This window comes from Nycticebus coucang, chromosome 23, assembly GCF_027406575.1.
Source record: "Nycticebus coucang isolate mNycCou1 chromosome 23, mNycCou1.pri, whole genome shotgun sequence".
NCBI lineage: Eukaryota > Metazoa > Chordata > Mammalia > Primates > Lorisidae > Nycticebus > Nycticebus coucang.
In genome coordinates, this window is record NC_069802.1 from 10,909,028 (window position 1) to 10,934,076 (window position 25,049).

Genomic DNA, 25,049 nt, shown 5'->3' on the forward strand with positions numbered 1-25,049 from the left:
GGAATCCAAAGCACAAATAATTCTATCAGTCATCCTACAATCCCTTGTTTTATTTTCTTGGTCACGCTCATGATCTATAATTATCTTGCTCTGCTCTAGGAAATAAGTCCCTAACAGAAGGGACTTTATTTATTCTGTGCTGTTTCTATAATGTTTTTTAAATTCCTGGCACACAGTAGGCACTTAAATATGTTGAATGAATGAACTAATGAACAGTGGTACTTACTGGATTGTGCTGGTTAGGATGAGGAATGGGAAATGTCAGAGATAATACTTCTGCTGGCTTTCTATGAGAAGATCAAAAGCCTTCCCTGTGAACAAGCGTTGAGCGTTTTTCTTCTTTGTTGCGTATTGTGTTGCTCACTGGGTACACGTGAGCGTGTGGTGATGCGTGTGGGCAGAACGCGAAAGAGAACTGTCTCTCAGCATACCAAGTACCCAGTAGTCACGGGCCAGTGGGAGCCAGGTAGCTGCTGGAAATAGATTCTAGTCTCTGCTTATCTTTTCAAATATGGAAATTTAGCTATGATCACAAAGCACCATTTGACTTCGTGACTGAGATTTGGCTGCAGATTAAGTAAAGCAACTGTTACTGTGAAAAATATCTCCATAGAGTCTCAAATAGCAAATTAGTTTGTTTTTTAAATTTCCCCGTTCTTCTGAACAAATGGGATATTGATTTTTTTTTTCCTCCTGTCTGGTGCCCAGAAGATACTAATTTCACAGGATTTTAGAGCTCAAAGTAAATGTAGATTATTGACTTCCTTGGATGAGGGAACAGGATAAGCCCCAGGGATGAAGTGGTTTGTGCAGGGTCACATAAGTGATGAGTCGCGTAACCAGAGCCACTGAGTTAAATGATCAAACACTGTTGGGGAAGGTGAACGTCTGCTTGCTCACTTCAGAGTCATAATTAGGACGCTGACACACCAGGATCCTATATTTTCTTGGAATCAAAATTATTGCTAAAAGTTCACCAAGAGGTTGTTGATGATATACCCTTCTTTGGCAATACAAAGTAATGTCCTCTTGTTAGCCTATTCAGTAGATAAAAGCGATACATGATTCTTTATTGCCCTATATTGAAATGTTTGGTCCTTCAAAAGTCTAGAAATAGGCTCAGTGCCCATAGCTCAGTGGTTAGGGCGCCAGCCTCATACACTGAGGCAGGAGGGTTCAAACCCTGCCCAGGCCTGCTAAGCAACAATAGTAACAACAACAAAACAATAGCCGAGCATTGTGGCAGGCACCTGTAGTCCTAGCTACTTGCAAGAGAATCACTTGAGCCCAAGAGTTTGAGGTTGTTGTGAGCTGTGATGCCACGGCACTCTACCAAAGGTGACAGAGTGAGACTCTGTCTCATAAATAAATAAAGTCTAGAAGTAACATTTGGTCATTTTGTAGCCAAGAATGCAGATTGGTACCTGGTAATATCTCTGGTTTAGTGTGTGATTAGGGAATACTAAGTACTTTTATCATTAGCTGACATCACAATTCAGAAAACAAAACTGTTTTTCTTCTAGGGGGGAAATAAGAAACAATATTACAGATGTTTAAGTGGAATTTTCTATATAACTGGAAATCTGAATTGCTTGCTGAATCAGTGTCTATTCCATTTGGCACATAGAAGGAAAAGTCTTTTCCTTGTCAATAAAGGACAGACTAGAGTCATTTGTTCTGAGACACTGGTTTGATTCTGGCTGGTTTTAGGAAGTTACAGGCCTGGGCGAGCACAACATTGAGAAAAGCTAAGAGGTCCCAGAAGCCTCCAGGCAATGTATTTTTGTACACAAAGAGCCTTGCTCATTTCACTTGCACGTAGTGATGTGTGAATGTGCCCGCCAGTTTATTCCTCTGGAAAACTTTTGATTTAATAAGACTAATGGTGTTATTGTCACATGTCTCGCTGAGCACCGAGGACACTGGGGTGAATGCACAAGTGATTCTCCTAGAGAATGCGCAGTGTGAGGAAGGAAGTCATAGCAGGTGTCATGAACACCATGTGATCTGCACGTGTGGGCCATTGTGAGATGCCTCCAAGAACTGGAAAATGTGGAGACTTGAATGTGTTTTCTCATATCTTTATAAAAGACAGTAAACATAACCTGAGGCCATCAGCTCAGAGCAGAGTGGAGAGCCGGTTTCCTGAGGCTCTTTGGCTAATCCAGGGGCTAGCAACAGTACACTCTGGTCTTTGTGCTACTAATAAAGGATTTTTTAAATTTTTTTACGATTGGGCGGTGCCTGTGGCTCAAGGAGTAGGGCACGGGTCCCATAGACTGGGGTGGTGGGTTCAAGCCCAGCCCCCGCCAAAAAAACTGCAAAAAAAAAAAAATTTTTTTTATGATTGATAGATGTGTATCTCATAATGTATCTTAGTGATTTCCAACCTGTGTACCATGAGAGGATCTCAGGTGTGCCACAAAAAGTTTTAAAGGTCATTAATGAAATTATTTTCAAAAGAAGTTCAAAGCACAGTAAGTATAGTCTTCTTTTTACTCTTTTTTTATTTTGATCTACTTAAGTGTGCTGCAGAAATTTAACAATAGGTTCAAGTGTGCTGTGAGATAAAAAAACAGCTGTATGTAAATTTTCATTTATATAAAACTCAGGGGGAAGTTTGCATTGTGTCTAAACATGGCATTGAGGAGCACTGCCGACTGTGGCAAAGCCTAATGGGTCGAAAACTGTAAAATGGGTTTGACGGTACTTACTTGGAGACATGGGACCTCCAGGGTGATGAGAATAAAATGTGACTCTCATCTTGTGGATCTCCTACCTGGAAGGCCTTCCGTGGCCGGCTGCCAAGCAGACCAGGAGCTCCCGACTCCTTCACCAGGACCTGAGGCCCCATCACCCGCCTGTCTGCTTTCCAGCATGGTGTCTCATCCGCCTCTGCCTCGCCTTCTGTCTGTGCCTCCTCCACAGAGCCCTGCACACATTGCACTGCTTCTCACAATGCTTCTCCCTCTTGTAGAGCACCTCAACGATTTTCTGGGTTTGTAGGATAACCAGACTCCACAGGAAGCCCTGCATGCCTGGGCACTGTCTTACCAGCACGGGGTTATCAGTGGGGTCTTTATCAGTGGGTGGGACAGCTTTTGCTTGCCCTCACGAAATGGCCCCATAACCACTCCTCTGACATGTGGTATGTATTTATTCAGCAAACACGTGTTGAGTGCCCGCTGTTTGCTGGCTCTGGTGTTAGGAAGATGAGTGACACACCGTCTGTAGCCCCAGGGGGTTCCCATTCTGGTAGGGGGACCCTGACTCACCAGCAGACAGCACCAGAACCTCCTGGTAAGTGTCTTACTGAAGGGGGGAGGTGTGGAGGCTGTGCAACACAGAAGGTTCTCTGACTTGAACATCACAGAGTACTTCAGAAGAGACGCCATGCTGGCAGGGGTCTTTGGGAGCAGTTGATGTTGGCTAGGCAAAAAAAGAAGAAAAAAAAAACAGAATTGAGAGGTAGAGTACTATTGTCACCCTTTCTAGTGAAGGAATAAGGAATGGATTTAATCCAGTTACATTTACTTTTTACGAGAAGGTACAAGAAGCAGTTTTAAATGTTTCTGTTCATTATCTGTTCTTCTAGAACTTGTATGCATTTTTTTAAAGCGTTGTCAACAATATAACAAGGTACTCAGTTAAATAAATCGCATGGTTACAATGATTGTGAGATGACTTGCAATGATGTTGAGAAATTTAAAGTTCATTTATAAACATAAATTCTAACTGGAGAAAATAAAAGCTGATGATAATGAGTTAGAGCAATGTGCTGGCGCCTGTTTAGATGTTTTAACTATCCATCGTTCTTCTGTTTTCATCCAAAAAGCAAAACAAAAACAGAAAAGCACTAAATGTATATGCTTAAATTTTTGAATATATTTTAAATTCTCTTTATCTTGTTTTGTCTAACACTGTGATGTAAGCCAGTTTAAAATTGTTACTTTCGGACATCTTTTTATATAATGAGAAGAAACGTTATGGGAGGAAGATGAGTAAAAATTTAAAATTGATGTTCCTGTTTTTGAAATGGGTCCGTTTTTAACATGACCATTAAATGCTGCTATTTAATGGGAATTTTAGATGTGGGGATTTTGCTTAGTGTTATTACAAAATAACACTAATAAGAGGAAGCATGTGCTTTTAATGAATTTTACATTCTAGACTAGTTATTAAATGTGTTTGGGGTATGAATAATAAAATGAAATATTTACTGGCCACGGTGGCTCATGCCTGTAATCCTAGCTCTCTGGGAGGCCAAGGCAGGTAGATTGCTTGCACTCAGGATTTGAGACCAGCTTGAGCAAGAGGGAGACTCTAAAAATAGCTGGGCAATGTGGCAGGTGCCTGTAGTCCCAGCTACTCCGGAGGCTGAGGCAAGAGGATCACTTGTGCCCAAGAGTTTGTGGTTTCTGTGAGCTATGGCACCATGGCATTCTCCCCAGAGCGAGAAAGTGAGACTATCTCAAAAAGAAATTTTTTTTTAATTTAAAAAAATAAAAAGAAATAGTTCTTGTCAAGTGAGAAGACTATCTCTTTTTAAGGTTATGAGAAGACAGATGATGTTTCAGAGAAGACCTCACTGGCTGACCAGGAGGAAGTAAGGACTATTTTCATCAACCAGCCCCAGCTGACAAAGTTCTGCAATAACCACGTCAGGTAGGAACTACCCGGGACACCCTGGGACCAGCGGCGGCAGAGCTGGAGGGTGAAAATAAAAATGCTTACAATGCGCTTTCAGTACAGTCAGAAAACATCTGAGCGCTTCCTGCTGGCCTTGCAAATAGGCTGTTTCTCCATCTTCCATCCAATGGAGAACGTTAGTAAGAGTCTAGAAGGATAAAAGATATGAATCCACACTCTGCTAATTGTATATATCTTGAATAATGAAAGCCACTCAGGGGTAAATACCTTCGTCCTGAACCTGTTAATAGAGCAAGGTATTATTGTTTTTGGTTAATAAGTTTTAACATTTTAGGAGATACTATTCTGCACCAAAATCTCCTTTTGTTAAATAGTCTTTAAATATTGTTTTTTGTGAAATACGGGGTTGAGAAATGGAGGGCTGTGAGAACTGTATAACCACACTGTTATGTTCTATTCCAACAAGAACGTACAATCTATCCCTGTAACCACCGGCTACTCAGGGGCCTCTGAGACCAAGCGAACATCCCCAGTGCTAGCCCAGGGTTTCCCAGTGGCAGAATTCCCAGATTTGAGAAGTGCTCATTTAAAATGAATATTTACAACTTCAAATTCTAGCGTAACGTTTCCCAGTTTGGGAAGTGTGGCCTGTATCTCCTTTAATCTCCATGCTGGAGGAAGATGTGGATGACTCCAAGACCTGGGCGATCATAGTTCACTGATGTGGGCATCTGGCATGTTTAGTGTAGGGTCCTAGCCAGGCTCCTGGTGTGGCCATGAAGAAAATTCAAACAGAACCCCAACAACATCCCCATTTCCCTGAAGTTAGTGATCCAGAAAAGATGTCTCTATTCCCATTGTCTGGTACTGTTCAGATTGCTGATTTTTTTTTTTTCTGCAAGATTTTATTTTCTATAGCCATATTATACTCTATATTATCTAAATTTGTTCTTCTTTATAAGCTACTTCTAGTAATGTTAAGCAAAATAATTGTCCAAAGAGGATAAAAGATATAAGGCAGAAAAATAAGAGACAAGGGGTATTCTCAGTTTACTATTGATCTGGCCAATTCCTTTTACTCTTTTTCATTTAATGACCCTTTGCAATATTCTCCCAATTTGAAACAGTTTATAAATATCCCCCAGCTAATTTTTGTATGGTGGTAGCCGACCTTTGTGAATGTGGGTGCTAATTATGGAGTAATTAAGTTGTATGCTGCTTTTCATTTTTGTTTTCTAGCACTGCAAAATACAACATAATCACATTCCTTCCAAGATTTCTCTACTCTCAGTTCCGAAGAGCTGCTAATTCATTTTTTCTCTTTATTGCACTGCTTCAGGTAAAGTCACATCATAAAACCTTAGTTCAAAGTCAAATGTTGTTCAGGTATTAATAAATAAATGTTTTTGTTTAGTCCATGACCCCTGAGGTTCACCTAAATGCAGAGGGATAGGCTGGTGTGAGTGGACATCTCTGGCTCCTGCTGTGATCAGTGTCAGAATCCCACTACCTCTTCAGGCTGTGTGATTCATTTTTATAAGGTTACTTTAGATCCTCTGTAAATTAGATGCAGCAAGAACTGTTCATTTTGGTTGGCAAAGGAGAATGGGGCTTTTTCTTAAAATATTAATTTTCACAGCGGTAAAAGTATCAACTCTGAACCTTAAAATGCAAGAATTATCGCTTTACATCTTGTGTTTCTCTTTGTATTTCAGTTGGTTGTAATCAGAGAAAAAAATTGTTAAAAAATAGCATTTCTTGGTTGTAAAAAAGAATTTAAAAGCACAATGAAACATAAAGAAAAAAATTTTTAACTCTAAATTATTCCACCACCAGAGACAAATACTCATAAAATTTGGGCGTATACTCTTCTAGTCTTTGGTTTTCCTTCCAAGCATTAGTGATTTAGTTTACAAAAAGGGGATCATAGACTACATATTGTTTTGTAATCTGCTTTATTCATATAACCATGTGTGGATATTTTCCCAGGTATTTGTTATGTTTCTAAAGTATCATTTTTAATGTTATGTGATGTTTTAGTGTGTAGATATACCGTAATTTATTTAACCCACCCCCACTGTAGGTGTCAGTCCTGTGTAGATATACTGTAATTTATTTAACCCACCCCCACTGTAGGTGTCAGTCCTGTGTAGATATACCATAATTTATTTAACCCACCCCCACTGTAGGTGTTAGGCCTGTGTACTGCTTACCAGGCCAAGCTCATTAACACATTCTTTCTGCTACTTACTAGACACCAGGAAATGGTCTCATTCATTATTAGTTTGCCACGATAATAAAATCAGCAGGGCATATTGTAGAAGGTGCTAAGACTTTATTGTTTTAAAATCTGGTATAGACTTTGAGTTCTCATTGCATTTCTCATGGTTTTTTTTTTTTTTTTTCTTTTAAATAGCAAATACCTGATGTATCACCAACAGGTCGTTACACGACACTGGTCCCTCTCTTATTTATTTTAGCTGTGGCAGCTGTCAAAGAGATAATAGAAGATATTGTAAGTATTTACTTTTTTCATAAATAAATGTGATTGTTATTTATATGTATATATTAAATATTAGTTTCTTGTTAAGTTACTTAATCTTGACACAAACTGTTTAAAATACCCATTCAACTTAAAATTGTACGGAATATGTTCTTTACGTCCGAAGTTAATTTTTGTTGACTTCTTTAGAGTTAATATTGCTGAATGCTTGTTCCAGTATTCTGTCATGTTTATAGATTAACTATAAAGGAAATTAATTTGTGTTTAATAATTAGCTTAGACAGAAAGCTGTATCTGAATATTATATTCAATTAAATGAAGTAACCACCAAATTATTTATACGTAATGGGGGTTTTGGTACTTTTATTTCTTAATTTAAGTACTACACTTTTCACCTTATTAAATGCCTTTGATTTCCTTATAACGTAGTTTTAAGTTTCTTTTTCTTTCATCTGATTTTACTACAAGAAAGTAACAGAAAATTTGCTATTTTTATCATTCTGTGTAGTAGAAAAAAAGGGGAAGTCACGTTCCTCTTTATAAAATAAATTCAGGCTATTTTCTCCCCTCCACTTGACCTGTTTTAACCATCTTACTCAAAGATGCCAATGTTTTGCTTTGGTTTTTTTCTTCCCTATTCTTTTTAAATATTTCTTTGTCTTTCTGAAGTGACCTCCTGTCAAGTCTTAGGAAAGTTAGAGATTAAGGAAAAGGGAAGGCTGAAAGTTGTTTAGAAATTCTGATTTCAGATTTTATAAACAGCATTTTTTTCTGTAGAGAATCTTACTAAGAAGACTTGAGCCATAGCATCACTGGACCCATTAGAAACCGTCCACTGAACATTTAGATCAATAGTCTCAAAAGCTTGCAAGTGTCCGAGAGTAGATACAGATCCTATGTGTGGGTCTGCATGGATATGAAACATCATGGTCCTCTTGACTGGACATGACACCCTGGATGGGGACCACCAGCTGAGAAATTGAAACCTCTCTTCTCTGTATTACTCTCACAGACTTGCCAATCTTTAAAGTACAGTAGGATTTGGCTGTCCATAGGGATTGGTCTTTACTCTAATTTCCCCTTATGTACTCATTTTTCTTGCTTTGTTTAACCTAATTTTCGCTGAGCACCTGTTATTTACTAGAGATGACCCTGTTTTTAAAATTTCAGATGAACATAGGGGTACATAGGATCAGGTTACATAGTTTGCTTTTGTAAGGTTAAATTCCAGGTTGTAGCTGTGCCCTTGCCCCAGGAAGCGTGCAGGAGACCTGTGCAGTGTACCTGTGAGTGGGCATTTACCCAGCCCCGCTCCCTCCTTCCCCTTCCTTGAATTTAAATGAGTTGTTCTTTCACAGGAGCATGTGGTTGTTAATCTACTGCTTCTAATTAAGTACTGAGTATGCGTGGCACTTATTTTTCCATTCTTGTGACATTGTGCTATTGTTTTTTGCAACTGGTTTCCGCATTTAATGTCCTCTGTAACTTTCAGAGTTGGCTATTAACCCCATTTTAAAGGTAGGGAAGCTGAGGCTTGGAGAGGTCATGTATCTTATCCAAGAATGTGATAGCATCAGAATTCCATCTTATCTAGTATTATTATGAAGAGTCACTGTCAACAATATTAATATCATTTGTTGTCTCTCTGGGTCCCATCTGCTTGCTTTATGTCCTTTACATTTACTAAATTTTATAAGATATTATTGATTGATCTTACCCTCATTTTACAAATGCAGAAGAGAAGAAAGAGGGGTCCTGCCTTCCAGTCGCTCCTCAAAACTGCCTTACCAATTTTTATAGCAAAGCTACAAGCTCACTAACTGTGGTTTCCATCTTTGAAAACATATGGTAAATAAAACTGTATCCAAGAACTTATATTTTAACAGAACTCATTTTAACAATTTTTTAATTGTTTAAATTAATTATTTAATAATAATTTTAACAATTATTATGAAAATAATAATTGAATACTATTAGAAAGCAGCTAATCAGTCCCCAAAGAACATGATAATAATGTTGTGAAGTAATGATAGTAGCATATGAAATCGTTTTCTAGTGAAATCAGTGTTCAGGAATTAACCAAAAATTGTAAGAAGAGTTTAACAAATTTGTGTCAAACTATAAATTGATAGAACGTTTGAAATATCACTCCCTATAGAAGGAAAAGAAATCAACAGTTGAGACAGTTGGACAGAGAGCTTCCTTATCAGTAATTATAGTGAATCATCTGCTTGTTAATTTAATTCAACAAAAGTATTTGAAGTATTATTTAAGTGCTAGGCATTTACTATGTATTAGGGTGTGTTAAACTTTTGCTGTGATAATGATCATGTCCCACAAGTCAGTGGTTAGTATTTTTCACTTGCTGAAAAACTGCAGGTGGCTGTTGAAGATGGGAGGCGGGAGGGGCCTCTGTTCCACGTGACTAGTCAGGCAGGCAGCCTGCTGTGTGCTGATGGTTGTAGCAGGGGAGAAGAAAGGGAGCAGAGATCTCACTTTCATGTTTTGGCCCATAAATGGTGCACACCACATCAGTTAATAAAACCACTTACATTCTAGTAAGCCTTCCTCTATAGTCTATTAAACAGTGTTTTGTTTTGTTTTTTTAATTATGGAATGAAACATAAAAATTGTTTCTGGGTAAGATATTATACTTAAAACTATCCACCCAAGTGCATTTTAACTCTTGATGCTTTGGACAATGTCACAACATATAATTTCCTATTTGGGGGTGTAAGTAACAAGTGACATACACGCATGAAAATACTCTAAAATTGGCAGGGAACTCTTTTAAAGAGCTGTGTTGTGTCAAACGCTACGATAATTCTTACGGTAAAGATCAAGTTTGTTTTAAATTGATGAATATTCACCACTCAAAGAATTTCTTCTTTGCTTCAATTAGTAATTCCTTCAATTAATAAACTTGTTAATTTAAACACTAGCAGACTTTACTCATTATAAAACAAGTGCTTATTCACAGTCTACAACAGGGGTCCTCAAACTGCGGCCCGAGGGCCACATGAGGCGGTGTGACTGTATTTGTTCCTGTTTTGTTTTTTTACTTCAAAATAAGATATGTGCCGTGTGCATAGGAATTTGTTCATAGTTTTTTTTTTAAACTATAGTCCGGTTCACCAATGATCTGAGGGACAATGAATTGGCCCCCTGATTAAAAAGTTGGAGGACACCTGGCAATGTGCAGGGACCAAATGCTGAGGATAAATCTAATGAGTTAAAGTAGCTGTGCTGGAGCTCTTAGGCCAGTAGACGAGATAGCCGTTAATCAGGTAATGACCCTTGGCTGCTGAATGAGATTCAAGAGACCCATGAAGTCTTTACGGTAGTGTCTGGTGTATAGTCAATGATGAATAAATGTTAACTATATCGTCATCATCCAAAGATGCTTTTGGCTGAATAACAGAAAATATATCGGAAGGAAAATAGAGGGTTGGGGCAGCCTAGTCAGAGAAACATTCTAGTGTAAAAAACTAAGATATATTAGACTAAGTGGTAGCAATGGGGGAAAGTGGAAAAACAAATTTACTCTTTATGTTTAAGTGTAAAATTGGCAAAAACTTAAACTCGGCTTATCACCATGCTACATAGCCAGCTTTTATTGTTCATGTTTTATCCCCAGCCCCTGGAAAGTAAGCGCATGAGAGCAAAGGGTTTAATCTCTTTCATTGCTCAGCGGTAAGAACAGGGCTTGGCACATCGTGTTTCGGTAAAGATTTATTGAGTGAAGAAATAAGTTGGATAGTACTGAGAGGAAGAATAAGGTACAGGAAGGACTCTCACAGGTTCCTGGCTTGTAAAAAGGAGTGGTAGGTGGTTCTATGTTTGAGACAAGGGTCAAGTCTTGGGGTATAAGGTCACAGGTTGCCTGTGGACACAGTTGGAGATGCCTTTGAGATTGCCACAGAGAGGTGTCATGGAGGCAGCTGGACGTAACTGTGGAACTCAGATGAGAGTCTTATACTGACGAGTCTTATAATTGAAACTGTAGGTGTGTAAGAGTTGAACTGGGAATAGAGAGTCTTATAACTAAAACTGCAGGTGTGTAAGGGTTGAACTAGGAATAGAGAGTCATATAATAGAAACTGCCAGTGTGTAAGAGTTGAACTCGGAATAGAATGTGGAGTAGCAAGTGAAGAGGCCCAGGAGTTCGCCTTGTGGAATCTATCACTGAATAGCAGGTGGACAGAGAGACAAGGTCAAGGTACAGATGGAAAACCTGAGCAATGACGTGATAGAAAACGCCTAGGGAGGGGAGGATTTCCAGAAGGGAGTGGTCAGCATTGCACACTTAAATATCCTGAAGTTTGTGCTGCTGTTTGTACAATCTACTACCATATACTGTCAAACATTAAAAACTCACCCGCTTTCAGTGCTATTAAATGAGTTCTTTGTTCTAAGACTGTGGTGGGGGGGGTGAACACAGAGAGCTCCTGTTAATTTTTTCTGAACTATTACTTGTAGAAAGAATGACAGTCTCTTTAAGATGCAAAAGTTAGATGCTTTCCCTGTGTTGTCGTGGGAGTTGGCCCATTTGGGTGGATCTTTACATACAGTCCACACACTTGTTGACAAGTAACCTAATTTGTTCTGTGGTGGGAAGGTTGAGAAAGGTGCCACTCCTGTGCGAGAATTCTCTGTCCACGGAAAGTCATGTTCAGGGGCACATCAGGTTTCACTGAGATTAAATTTCCTGTTTGAGGCCGAATGTTTCATTAATTAGCTTTAATTTGCCTCCTTCAGTTGGACGTCTAACCATGGTCTATCACAGAAGGGCATCATTCTGGAAACATCTGTACCTCCTTGTATATCTAAATTTCACCCTGGACCTTTCTCTTGAACCAATCTTTATTTCACATTACTTTTTAATTTTCTCACAAACTTTATTTTTATAAAAACAGAAAACAAGTATTATTAGAGTTTTGCAGCTACAAAATATTCTCTGCTGAGGATACAGATTTAAAAGAACTTTAAAAATCTATTCAAGAAGAAATTTTCTGGCAAATCATGATGACTTTTGAAAGCACTAATATCCTGTAAAGTCTGCCTTGGTGTACTTTCATGAGTGAGTAGTTTATACTGAGAGTTATCGTGTGTTCCTGCCTGTGAATGTTTCTAGAAGCATTCCCAGCAGTTCTTCCTCAGAGGCATTTTGAATGCCCTGTTTATGTTTTATGCAGTTTGCTGGCTGATTGTTACTGCATATTGAGCTCACTCGCCCCCCTGTTATTCTACCCCTTGGGTTTTGCTGTGTCTTGGGGGAGGCCTAATCCAGGACTCCAGGCTTTTCTCTCCGAGACTGTTTTCTAATGTGCCCTGTGACTCTAAAAACCAGGGGTTTTGTTTTTCCTTCCTCAAATGGAAAAACTTAAGAACTCATTGACTTTAAATTTGTTCCAACCCACATTATAATCAGGAATATATAGCTAAATTTGACCTTAAGCTCTATGGGATGGGATCTTGGAGCAGATAGTTACCCTCAATACTTTTCTGCAGTGCTAATGAATGAGGGATTGTACTCAATGCTGTAAGTTTAGATGGAAGTCACGGAGAACCTTTAATGGAACGTAGGAAAGACAGCTTCCACTGGCCTTTCAAATTCTCACCTTTCATCTGAATTTCTCTCTCTCTCTTCTCACTCCATGCCATCAAACCTTGACTTATGTGACTCTTCAGACTTACCCACCTAGAGTAATGAACCTGTTTACTGTTTACTTTTGTAAGTACCTTTGGGAGCAAGGAAAATGAGATAGGATTTTGTGACTCAGTGTCTCATGGTTTCAAGTGAAGGGGGCTTGTGCATATGGTAGATGTACTTGGTGCTAGTTATCAACAGACCTCAGCACATCATTAAATTATAGTGGATGTACTCAGCTTAATTAGATAATGAATTTCAAAAGGAGCTGAAAATATTTCAATCGCATTATGGAAATGGTAGTTATTATAGGTAATTCTCTTGAGCAATCTTCTTTTTTAAGTGAGTTATTTAAGCAAAAGATAAATCAGCCTCTCAGTTCAAACTTTTCTTGTGCATTAAAATTTTAATCTTCACATGCTAGAGTAAGATCCTCCTGAGGACCAGAGACTTGAGCTCTCAGACACGGAGGCCATCTGGGGGTTGTGCTTTCAGGTTTAACATTCCTGGATGTGAATGTGAAAAGATAAAAACCTTCAGAAACTTAAGTGAAATCACTGTCTTGTTGTGGGTGCTCTTGTGTTTTATTAGTTTCACTCACTTTCTCACAGTGGTTCTCTTTGCTTTTGAACTTCAGAAACGACATAAAGCTGATAATGCCGTGAACAAGAAACAGACACAAGGTAGGAATTTTACGTCTTATTTCTCATGCGTATTTTTCAAATGCACTCACAGTGGAACATTTTCAAATCACTTCAATTAAATGTAACTCCCTGGAGAAAACTGTGTCTCTCAAGTTTTCCTTTCAGGGTAGATTGATTTTTGCTTTGTAGCATTTATTAGCGTGACACTGAAATCCACATTAGAGTGATATGCAGAGGTAATGCTCTCAAAAGCCAACATTTTTAATATATTTAAGTGCTTCGTAGCAAAGTGCTCCCAAATAGAGTCCATAAAGTCTCCAGTTGTTTCTGACAGCATTGAATACAGAGAACGGTCTCTGTAATCTTCGGATGTTACTCTAACAGAAGATTTATAGAAAATAATTAGATGTGATGTTACTGGGGTGAAAAGCATTTGAGAAGCAAAGGGCTCTGAGCTATTCTATACACGGAGAAGATATATGCTCCAGAAATAAAGGTGATGGTTAAAACCAGGCCAAGCTCTTGTGGAGTGCGTGGCATTATGGCATGGCTCTTTTCATGTGGGCCTCGTTCTGATGCAGCCAAAATTAAAATGATCTTCAACAAAAGCACACAGACCATCCTGCACTAAGGCTTTTGTAAAAATACCCGGGAACACGTGAAACATATCTTCGCCTATCCCTGAGCCATCCCTTCTGGGAGTCGCATCCCTCTCTGAAGTTTCTCTGGTGTGATTCAAATCACTAATGTCTGCCAACATTATCTGGCAATTAAGTCCAGTATTTTTACATCACATATATATATATATATATATTTTTTTTTTTTTCCTCCCAGTTTTTGGCCGGGGCTGGGTTTGAACCCGCCACCTCCAGCATATGGGGCCAGCGCCCTACTGCATTGAGCTTTAGGCACCACCCTACATCACTAATTTTTTTTTTTGGTTTTTGGCCGGGGCTAGGTTTGAACCTGCCACCTCCGGCATAAGGGACCGGCACCCTACTCCTTGAGCCACAGGCGCCGCCCCATCACTAATATTTTTATGGGGCCCTGTCCAAATGCCCTGCTTCTTTTTTTATCACCTCCCAGGCATTCTGATATGCTGATCTTTGATGTATTTGAGGACAATACATTTACTAATTAATTAACCTAATAAATTTGTGAGATATTTACTGAGATTATATTATTTATTATGAGACATTCAAGAAAGAATAAGATGGGAACTTCAACTTTGAAAAGCTTAGACTCTATTTGTTGAGATAGGTGCCTAAAAAAAATGTAAAAGTGGAAGGTAAGCGATTGTCTGTGTGGAGGATGAAGGATTGGACTTCCTGATCTCAATGTGTCTTTAGATTTTTGTAGCAAATCACAGTTCCCTATGTCAAATGCTATAGAAATTCAAAAGGCAAGAAAAATTATAGTGTATCTTGAGGTAGGACTTTTGAGAGGACTTTGGAGGAGCAAAGAGGCATAGTGAAGACATTTTTTATGTGGGTTGGGTGGGAAAGGCAGAGGAGAGATTACCACAGACTTGGACGGCTGTGCCTAATCATTGTGAGTGTTCCAGAGTAAAAAGTAGGCTGGGGTCAGATTTTATAGACCTTTGAAGGTCAAGCAAAGGGGATTCCAACTTTTCTGCTAAAGATCTATGAGCCAAAAAGATGGGCTGCACATGTAAGGTAAGGAGGGGGAACAGAATGACCTGGAGCAGGGGCCTGGCAGAAGCCTGGGGACAGAGCTACTCCAGGAGCTTGGGTGTGCAGGGACAAACTAAGTAACTAAAGGATAAAGAACCTGGGTGTTTCCAGTACTGGGATTTTTGGAAATGTGCACTTTGTCCACTTGTTACCATATTGCTCAAAATATTCAACAGCTTTTGAAACAAAAATAAATAAACATTTTTCCAGTGCATAATGTGTCTTGCAACAGTGGCTTCTTGTCTTATTTATTTTTAAGCCTTGGCTCAAGAAGCCAGCAGAGTACAGCTGAGGAGTAGCCATCATAGCCACGGCGATGAGGGGCTCCCAACCTCGTCCTGACAGGTGCTCCAATGTCCTGGATCCTTGTCTGCTTGGAAAAGTCTTTCCTTTAGTGTACCATTTGGAGAAAATGTTCTTTCTTGTTTATCCTTCTTAGTTCATCAATCTTCTTCATGGATTTACAGGATTCTCCCTATGGCTAAAAATGAAAAATAGGCAAGTGAGAGAGAAGCCTTCTGTAGCAAGATTCTATAAAACCCATTTCAAAAATAAAATATTAGGGCTCAGCTATAAAAATCATTTTAGTCAACAGGATACAGTCAGCGGTCTGCATCTGTGGCTCCCTTATCCTCAGATTCAGCCAACCAAGAATTGAAAATATTTGGGAGAAAAAAATGCAATAATAAAAAATAATACAAATATAAAAATATGGTACTCACCTGTTTGCATAGATACTGCTTGTATATTTACTGTATACAAGTTATATATTACTAGTTATATATTTTACATATGCTAGTTATATATTTACATTTTTATTAAGCATTATAAGTAATCTAGAGATGATTAGTATAGGGGAGGGTGTGCATAGAATATATGGGAATACTGCAGCGTTATGTGGACGGGACTTGAGCATCCGTTGATTTCGATATCTGTAAGAAGTCCTGGGACTAATCCCTGCGGGATACTTAGAAACCCCATGTCCAAGTAATTATGCCTTTTAGGTTAATACTTGAAATTATTTTCTAAAAGAATCATTTTTTTCTATTCTTTTGCCTACTTTGAGTACTGGTCTTCTTGTTGACTTGGCAATTGATGGAAGATAACAAAAATGTTTGAGTAGGATACTGTTTGCTGTCAGATAACTGGAATTGCTTAACATGAAAGCCATCCGTTGTCATTACACCAGAATGAAATTCAATTTATTTTCCTGAATTGAGGCAGGACTGGGTGTGTGGGAGTATTTTTGACAGGAAATTAATTTTTGACAAACATTCAAAGCATTAAACTTAAAATTTCATTTTCTGAAAGTTTACCAAGACCCCATAGTAGATAAGGACGTCTTTCCCTCATTTTGAGTATTAACCCTTCTAAACTCATAGAGAAATGAATATTTCCTTTCCTGATTTTTACATGAGGCAGTATTCTGTCATTCCCTAGCAACTTCATAAATATAAATTATTTTATTTTCAACATTATCAACCATTCAGCTGAAGACTAGTGCCTGTTTGATGCCTCATTTTCATTGAGGAGTCAACTCAGTCAGAAATCAGGTTTTGGAGTTTAGACCTAATTGAGACCTTCACAAACTTTATGTTTGAGCCAATCATAAACACCATTTTGGGAGACATGTCATTCCTTGCCCTGGAAATATGTGAGTTGGTAGGGTAGATGGTTCTGTTGTGCCCAAGTCACGGGATCCCCCACAAAAATCACCCGGAGACCAAGTCCGATGCAAAAGCAAGAGGTTGTTTATTTACAGACTCGAGCCTGGGCTTCCTGGTCCTGGCACAGCAGGAGAGCAGAGAAGCCTGATCTCGAAAAGGAGGGAGGTTTTAAGGGCACAGAAAGGAAAAAAAAGGAAGGGGGTGAGGTGAGCCGCTGAGGTGAGTTGATTGGGGGTTTTGGGGGACTGAGCACTTGTCCTTGGGTGTCTGGGAGAGTGTTTGTTATCGCTCAGAGCAGATGTTGTGCAAGGGCGCGGATCATGGGGCAAGGACGGGAGGCCGAGGAGGAAGCAGGTTGCCTAACGCCTTTGGTATGCAGCTGCAAAATGAAGACTGAGGGACAAGATGAAGTTAGTTTTAACAAAATGGAGTTAACTTGGTTCTTACATTCCCCCCTTTTCTGGTGCATAGAAGATCCAATCATGGGTCTTCAGTGCGTTTTACGAGCCCTAGCTCTATGCCACTGCTGGTGTTTTCAGTGCTGAGGTGGGTATACTGTGCCCATAAGACCATCAATTGAACAGTATTAATTCTAGCTCGGATGAAAGCCAGTACTTTATTAATTATGCAGGGGCCGAAAGTTAATAGTAGTAATAGGATTACAAGTGGGCCCGCTATGGTTGAAATTAATGTTGTGAGCCAGGGTGACTTGCTGAACAAAGATTCATACCAGCTCTGAGACTGCTCCCGCTTGAGTTTTCTTTTGTGGAGACCTCTCACTAACTCCATGGAATGTTTGACTACTCCTGAGTGGTCAGTATAAAAACAGCATTCTTCTCCTAGGGCTGCACATAATCCACCTTGCTGAAGGAACAGTAAGTCTAGCCCTCACCTATTTTGGAGTACTACTTCAGAGAGGGAAGTTAGGGACTCTTGAAGGTGGGAAATGGAGTTTTCTATTCTTTCTATGTCTAAGTCTATTGCAGCGCGCAGAGCTCCGTAGTTCTTGTCTTGTAGGACTAAGGAGGAGACTCCTGTGCCTGCTCCTGCTATACCCAGTCCCATCCCAGGTGAGAGTTTGCTTACATAGATGCTGGTATTGGGGGGGTGTCTGACCCATACAGGTTCCTTGTCTGATAATGGACTGTAGGGTGACTTGGGTCTTAGACTGTTGCCAACGGCAGTCACTAGCCTGGGAGCTGATCTTAGGTTTGCTTATTAGGGCAGTTCCCTCATAGTATGGGGGTCTGGCTTCTACACATAACCAACAGGACTCAGTAAGGTCTGGTCTGGAAGTATTTAAGACTTGGTATGTAGCAATGACTAATTTCCAAAGTGGATCGGGATCTGTGGTAGGCACAGGTGTGGGGTTTAGAGTCAGACTTTGGGTGCTGAATGCTCAGTCCAGGGAGTTAGGGGAGCCACGGAGGTTAGGGGTGACTACAAGGGGAGGCTGAAGCACTATATTGGGGCCCACTGCAGCAGGCTTATTACTAACAGGGGTGTATAAGATTCTGAGTTGGAAAACATTACCCCAGTCTGCACCGTGTGCGTCATACAGTCTCACGCCTCACCATTTGCCAAGTTCCCAATCTAGCATTCACTTTACTTTCTCTGTAAAGGTGATACTGCCTGTGTCAGGTTTGGGGCCTCCTGCACAGGTGTGCCCTCTCCAAACACCCTTCCTCTTTACTAGGATCAAGTCTCCTTATCTTGGGGGGTTCCACCATAATTGCCCGGTGGAAACACAGTTCCATGAGTTACAGAAATATGAACTTTCTCCGCCACACTTATTAGGAAGGTGACCAGGGCAGACATAAAAGTATCTGGTTACAGTATTGCTGGACTAATATGACTGCCACCTTGAGGGGCAGGGTCTAATCCCTACCAGATCATATAGGTCGACTAAGAGCTCCGGGAACCAAGTACCCTCAGGGTAAATTCCAGAGGTCTGGTTGAGCACTGTCCCTGTGCTAGCATCAGTAACTAGCCACGTTATCTTAACGGGGCGATGAGGGTTAGCAGTGAGGGGTATAATCAGCAAGGCAGAGTAAGTCAGTAAGTGGTACACATATGGTGGCATCAGGGATCCTGGCATTTCTGCAGTTTGAGCTTCAGTGGGTTATCAGGGTCCCATCAGATTTTCCACTGGGGGGTGGAGTCTTCTTTGGCGAACGGGTCGGCTAGGCGAATGTGCGTGTGATGTATCCAGGAGGTGATCCCGTTGGCTTTGAGTGCGGTGGGAGTAACGAGGACCACGGTGTATGGGCCCTTCCACTGGGGCTCCAGCGTTTCTTGTCAGTGACGTTTCACGTACACCCAGTCTCCAGGCTGGAAATGATGTGGTTCAGGAACAGGTCCTGAGCTGTAGAGGGCTATAAGCCTCTCCCAATCAGCTCATTGTGCCTTTTGATAGAAAATTAAAGTTACTGCATAATCTTTCCAAGCTTTAAAATCCAGGCCCTTTGAAGTGAAGGCATTGTAATGCAACTTAGGGACTATAGGGGGTTGCCTTCCAAAGAGAATTTCCTAAGTTTTTCTTAAAAGGTAGGGTGAGTTTCGCACCCAAAGGGGAGGAGAGACACCCAGTCATGGCCAGTCTCCATGATTAATTTAGTCAGGGTCTGTTTTAGGGTGCAGTTCACCCCCTGAACTTTGGGATCGATAGGCACAATGCAATTTCCAATTAGTCTCCAAAGCTTCAGCTAGACTCTGCACTACCTGAGAAGTAAAAGCTGGGCCATTATCTGATCCTATCTGATTAGGGATTCCAAACCTAGGCATTATATCTTCTAGTATTTTCTTTGTACTACCTGCGCAGTCTCATTTCTGGTCGGAAATGCTTCTACCCATCCTGAGAATGTATCTACGAAAACAAGGAGATATTTGTGCCCATATTTACCTGGCTTAACTTCAGTAAAGTCCACTTCCCAGTACGTACCTGGCTCCATCCCACACTCTCTGGCCCCTGGATTGTGGGAGCTAGATACACTGTTAGTCACAATACATACTTTGCATGAAGTTACGACTTTGTCCATTTTAGTATTTTGGTTTTGTATCTTGATTTTGGCATGGCTCAACAAGTCTTTCATCTTGTGTGACCCTGGGTGGGTGGATGAATGGATCCTATGGAGGATTTTCTGTCCCAGTTTTGCTGGCACAAGCGCTCTGCCATCACAGGTGACGTACCATCCGTTGTACTTCTCGGGGGAGTGGGCCTGTGGGATCTGCTTTATCCATTTTAGGTCTTCTGGAGTATACTCCGGGAATGTGGAAGTGTTGGGGATCCAGGGTCTGGCAATGTAGTAACAGGAAGCTCTTGGATAGCTGAAGTGGCTATAGTCCTGGTGACCTGGTCGGCCCGCTGATTGCCTCTGGCCACAAGGGAGTCGCCCCACTGATGGCTAGGGCAATGAATGATGGCTAGCTTCTGGGGAAGCCATAGGCTTTTAGGAGGTTGAGTATTTCATTTTTATTTTTGATAGTCTTTCCCTCTGCCGTAAGGAGTCCTCTCTCCTGATAAATTGCCCCGTGTATGGGAGCAGTGGCGAAGGCATATTTACTATCGGTATAGATGTTAAGTCTTAGGCCTTTCCCCAGGGTCATGGCTCATGTTAGAGCTATGAGCTCAGCCTTTTGAGCTATGAGCTCAGCCTTTTGAGCTGACATCCCAGCTGGGAGGGGCTCTGCCCATACAGTCTCAGTTTCAGACACCAATGCCACCCCCACGTACCTGCATCCGTCTTGTATGAAGCTGCTCCCATCTGTGTACCAGGTGGCTTCCGCGTCAGGGAGGGGCTTGTCTGTAAGGTCCTGGCATAGCTGTGAACCTGGGCTAGGATGTCAACACAGTCATGGAGGGGGGCATCTAGGTCCAGATCCGGCAGTACGGTCGCCGGATTGAGAGAGGTCTTTGGCAGGAATCGGATTTGTGGAGGGTTCAGCAGAAGGCCCTGGTAGCGGGTGAGTCGGGCATTGCTAACCTACTGATCAGGTGGTGGCTGTTTGAGGACTCCCTCAATGGCATGAGGGGTCATGATCAATAGCTCCTGCCCTAAAGTCAATTTATCTGCGTCTTTAGCCAGCAAAGCAGTAGCTGCAGTGATGTGTAGGCATGGGGGCCAGCTTGCTATAGGGTCTAGTTTCTTTGCCATGTAGGTGACCAGCCGGGTCCAGGGACCAAGCGATTGAGCAAGCACCCCTTTTGCTAGGCCTTTGTGCTCATCTATGTATAGATGAAAGGGCTTGGTAATATCTGCGAGTCCTAGGGCCGGGGCCAAGAGCAAGGCTCGTTTCAGGGCCTGAAAGGCTTTCTTGTTCTGCGCTCCACTGGAAAGGCAGGCTGTCCGGGTGGCTTCATAGAGGGGCTTTGCTATCTCTGCGAACCCCGGAATCCACAGTCAGCAGAACCAGCTGACCCAAGGAACTCCCGAACTCCTCGCCATGTGGTCAGGGGTTGGGGGGGATTTTCAGAACTGTTTCTTTTCTTGCCTGGGACAGCCACCGCTGCCCATCCTTAAGGATGTACCCCAGATAACTCACAGTTTGTTGACAAATATGAACCTTCTTAGCAGAGGCCCGGTACCCCAGAGCTCCTAGTGCAGTCAGCAAGTCCTGGGTGCCTTGGTGGCATTCTGTTTCTGTCTCGGCTGCGATCAGAATGTCATCTACATACTGTAAAAGAGTCAGGTGAGGGTGCTGCTGCCGGTACTCACTCAGGTCCTCATGTAGGGCTTCATTGAAGATGGTGGGGGAGTTCTTAAACCCTTGTGGCAGCCGGGTCCGGGTAAGTTGACCATGGATCCCTTGCTCTTCATCGTTTCACTCAAAGGCAAACATTGCTGGCTCTGGGGGGCTAGCAGGAGGCTGAAGAAGGCATCTTTTAAGTTGAGGACAGTGTACCATGCTCGATCAGGGGTGAGAGCACTTAATAGTGTATAAGGGTTTGGGACGGTGGGTGGATGTCTAGTACCCGCTTGTTGACCTCTCTTAGGTCCTGGACTGGTCTATAGTCATTAGTCAGTGGCTTCTTTACAGGCAACAGGGGAGTGTTCCAGGCAGATTGACAGGGCACTAGTATCCCGCTCTTAAAGAGCCTCTGGATGTGAGGCGTGATGCCTTTTGAGACATGGGATACTGCCGTACTCGTACGGGTTCAGCCATTGGCTTGAGCTCTACGATGACTGGTGGTCGGTGGGCAGCTAGCCCCACTCCTCCAGTCTCGGCCCAGGCAAGGGGTAGGTTTTCAGCCATACACTGACATCTGTCGGCTGATGGCTCTCAGGCTGCTGCTGGTGCAGTCTGTACTCATCTTCAAGTTGTAGGGTGAGTATTTGTATGGGGCTCCCATACTGCTCTGTGACAAGGGGTTCTTTGTCTTTGAAGATAATATGAGCCCCTACCTTGGTTAGGAGGTCTCGCCCAAGGAGGGGGTAGGGGCAGTCTGGGATGACCATGAATGCCTGGGATACTCGACCCACGCCTAAGTCCACGGTTCTTCGTGTAGTCCTTGAATATTGTTTGATGCCCGTGGCCCCCTGGACCCATGATTTCCTGGCATCCATAGGGCCATGGTCCTGTGTCAGGACTGATTGGGGTCCCCTCCACTCTGAGAGTTACCTGGGGCTCGGGGAGGGGTGGCAAGCCCTAACCCCCCTACTCTTCGAGCCCGCTCAGTTCCAAGACTGGCACTGAGGGGGGGCATGAAGGTCTGGGAGGTGGTTTCTCGGGGCACTCACAGGCCCAGTATCCATGTTCCTTACAATAGGCACACTGGTCTTTCTGGATGTGGAGCCTTTCCCCGCCTGGGGAGCCCTCCTTACCTCCTGCCGCCATTCGGCGCAGCCACCTTCCTCTTTCGTCCAAGGTCGCAGCTGTGGAGGCCAGGAGGACCTGGCTAATTTCTGGGTCTGTCTTTTAGCCGCTTTCATTTGCTTTTCTTCGAGGGTTTCACAGTTGTTGTAGACCCTTTAAGCAACTTCTAGGAGGTCCTGCAAAGACTTCTCGCCCAGTCTATTCTCTGCAGCTTGCACTTAATGTCTGGAGCTGATTGATTAGCAAAGAACATGACAACTGCTGCTCTATTCTCCTCAGCTTCAGGGTCTAGGGGTGTGTGCATGCGGAATGCCTCCATAATTCTAAGAAAGCTGCTGGGGGTTCTGTCTTTTCCTGCTGTATATTACCTACCTTGACCAAATTAGTTGGCTTTCTAGCCGCTTTACGGAGACCCCTCATTAGAGTCTGGCGGTAGACTTGGAGTCTTACCTGACCTGTTCCCATATTAAAGTCCCAATCGGGGCGGGTAAAAGGAAAAGCGGCATGGATGAGAGCCTGGTTGGTGGTGGGGCGTCCGTCTGCGTCCTCGACAGCCTTCCTGGCCTCAGCCAAGATGCAGTTCTGTTCCTCAGTGGTGAAGAGAACCTGTAACAGTTGGTGACAATCATCCCAGGTAGGCTGGTGGGTAAAAAGAATTGAGTCTAAGAGGTCAATCAAGGCAGTAGGTTTTTCAGAGAACTTAGGGTTCTGCATTTTCCAGTTATAGAGATCACTTGTGGTGAAGGGCCAATAGTGGTGCGGCTGATTTGGGGGGGTCTGCTCCATCAGGGGGCCCGCCGCACGGAGAGGCAACACTGTGGAATCTGTCGTCAGACGGTGCAGGGCTCTATGGCGGGTGTGAGGTGGGCTCCAATGGCTACCCTCTGGACCTGGGGCTGGACCTGGCAGACTCTGAGGAACAGGTGTCCCCCTAGGTGAGGGTTGATGGGAAGGGGGGAAGAGCAATTCTAGATCAGTTCCTCCTTGGAGGACCAAAGGAGGGGCAGCGGGTTCAGGGGACTTCTCCTTTTTCTCCTTCAATGCTTGGAGTTTAGCTACTTCCTTGCCTGATGGAGGAAGGAGGGGTTTTAACCACGATGGCGGGTTCTCCATGAGGTCCTGCCAAGCAGTTATATATGGGATCGGTCCGGGTACCCGGTCCCAGATCGATAGACTATATCTTTGACCTGAAAGATAATGGGGGGGATGAAAAGTGCCCTCTGGTGGCCATCCGACATGGTACGCCGGCTATTCATTCCTGAAAAAAATCACAAGTTTACCTCTGGACACATTAAAGCTGTACTCTTGGGCTTTGTCTTTGAAGTCCTGGAAATGAGTCAAAGTTAGGGAGAGGGGGGTCGTCTGAGTCTGTCCCATGTCACCTTCCAAATAGAATAAAACACAGACAAAACAAATAACACAAGATTCCTCCAGAAAACAGAAGCCTGCCCTTGCAGGTTCTCAGGCAAAACTGAAAATGAGACGACAGCATAACCCCATCTGGCGATTGCGACCTGCCTTGTCTCTCAATCAGAAGGATCACCTCTCCATGGTCTTCTTGACCAGTGACTGAGGATTCCACGTCTCAGTCCCCCATTCACGGGGCATCCCGACTTCTACTCTGTCGGGGGGTTCCACGTCCTGACTACAGATTCAACAAACGGAACTAACACGGAACAGGACAAGACAAATGTCAGCACACACACACTCACCTCTGGAGCAGGTACTGGGTAATTTTGGCGGGTTATCCCAGACGAGCCCCCAAAATGTTGTGCCCAAGTCACGGGATCCCCCACAAAAATCACCTGGAGACCAAGTCTGATGCAAAAGCAAGAGGTTGTTTATTTACAAACTCGAGCCTGGGCTTCCTGGTCCTGGCGCAGCAGGAGAGCAGAGAAGCCCCAATCTCGAAAAGGAGGGAGGTTTTAAGGGTACAGAAAGGAAAAAAAGGGAGGGGGTGAGGTGAGCCGCTGGGGTGAGTTGATGGGGGGGTCTAGGGGACTGAGCACTTGTCCTTGGGTGTCTGGGAGAGTGTTTGTTATTGCTGGGAGCAGACATTATGCAAAGGCGCGGATCATGGGGCAAGGACGGAGGGCGGGGGAGGGAGCAGGTTGCCTAATGCCTTTGGTATGCAGCTGCAAATTGAAGACTGTGGGACAAGATGAAGTTAGTTTTAACAAAATGGAGTTAACTTGGTTCTTACAGTTCAGTGACCTAGCAGTGTACAACTGTGTATAGTTTTCTGAAAACCCAGTTGCATCAGAAAAGCAGAGTAACTTGATGCTCGAAAGTCCAAGGGAGTGAGTGAATCTGAGGAGTTTTGTGGCTCAGTCCTTCCAAGGAATTGCGACTGCTGCTCTTTGTTCCACATTCTTGTTGTGTAATGGTTTGTGCGTGCCAGAGAGGGTGCTGCAGGCGCGGGTCCTT

The 25,049-nt window shown here is 42.6% G+C and overlaps 2 protein-coding genes across 9 annotated transcripts in view; one reads left to right on the forward strand and one right to left on the reverse strand.

Annotated features, from left to right (window-relative positions):
• ATP8A1 (ATPase phospholipid transporting 8A1) overlaps nucleotides 1-25,049 on the forward strand; it is a 274,837-nt gene that overhangs the window by 24,867 nt on the left and 224,921 nt on the right. For 3 of the 6 annotated variants that reach the window (XM_053577693.1, XM_053577692.1, XM_053577687.1), the window contains exons 2-5: nucleotides 4,551-4,665; nucleotides 5,890-5,989; nucleotides 7,067-7,165; nucleotides 13,441-13,486. In XM_053577693.1, coding sequence (XP_053433668.1) covers nucleotides 4,551-4,665; nucleotides 5,890-5,989; nucleotides 7,067-7,165; nucleotides 13,441-13,486 — 360 coding nt within the window. Of the gene's footprint in view, nucleotides 1-3,174; nucleotides 3,301-4,550; nucleotides 4,666-5,889; nucleotides 5,990-7,066; nucleotides 7,166-13,440; nucleotides 13,487-25,049 lie in introns of those variants that run through there. The other 3 variants (XM_053577686.1, XM_053577688.1, XM_053577689.1) reach the window with 3 other exon arrangements.
• Nucleotides 20,659-24,484, reverse strand: LOC128575900 (uncharacterized). 3 transcript variants are annotated; one of them, XM_053577696.1, is made up of 3 exons: nucleotides 23,073-24,484; nucleotides 22,631-22,847; nucleotides 20,659-21,482 (listed from the first exon to the last, which is right to left on the reverse strand). In XM_053577696.1, exons 1-2 carry the CDS (start codon nucleotides 23,733-23,735, stop codon nucleotides 22,821-22,823), a joined length of 690 nt encoding a protein of 229 aa, XP_053433671.1. In that variant the 5' UTR covers nucleotides 23,736-24,484; the 3' UTR covers nucleotides 20,659-21,482; nucleotides 22,631-22,820. The 3 variants fall into 3 exon arrangements, with proteins under 3 accessions (XP_053433671.1, XP_053433670.1, XP_053433669.1); XM_053577695.1 differs by having other exon boundaries at nucleotides 22,631-22,853; XM_053577694.1 differs by having other exon boundaries at nucleotides 22,631-24,484.

Coding starts and splice junctions, on each gene's coding strand:
- LOC128575900 (XM_053577694.1), bottom strand. CDS start 23,735: ATGGAGAACCCGCCATCGTGGTTAAAACCCCTCCTTCCTCCATCAGGC.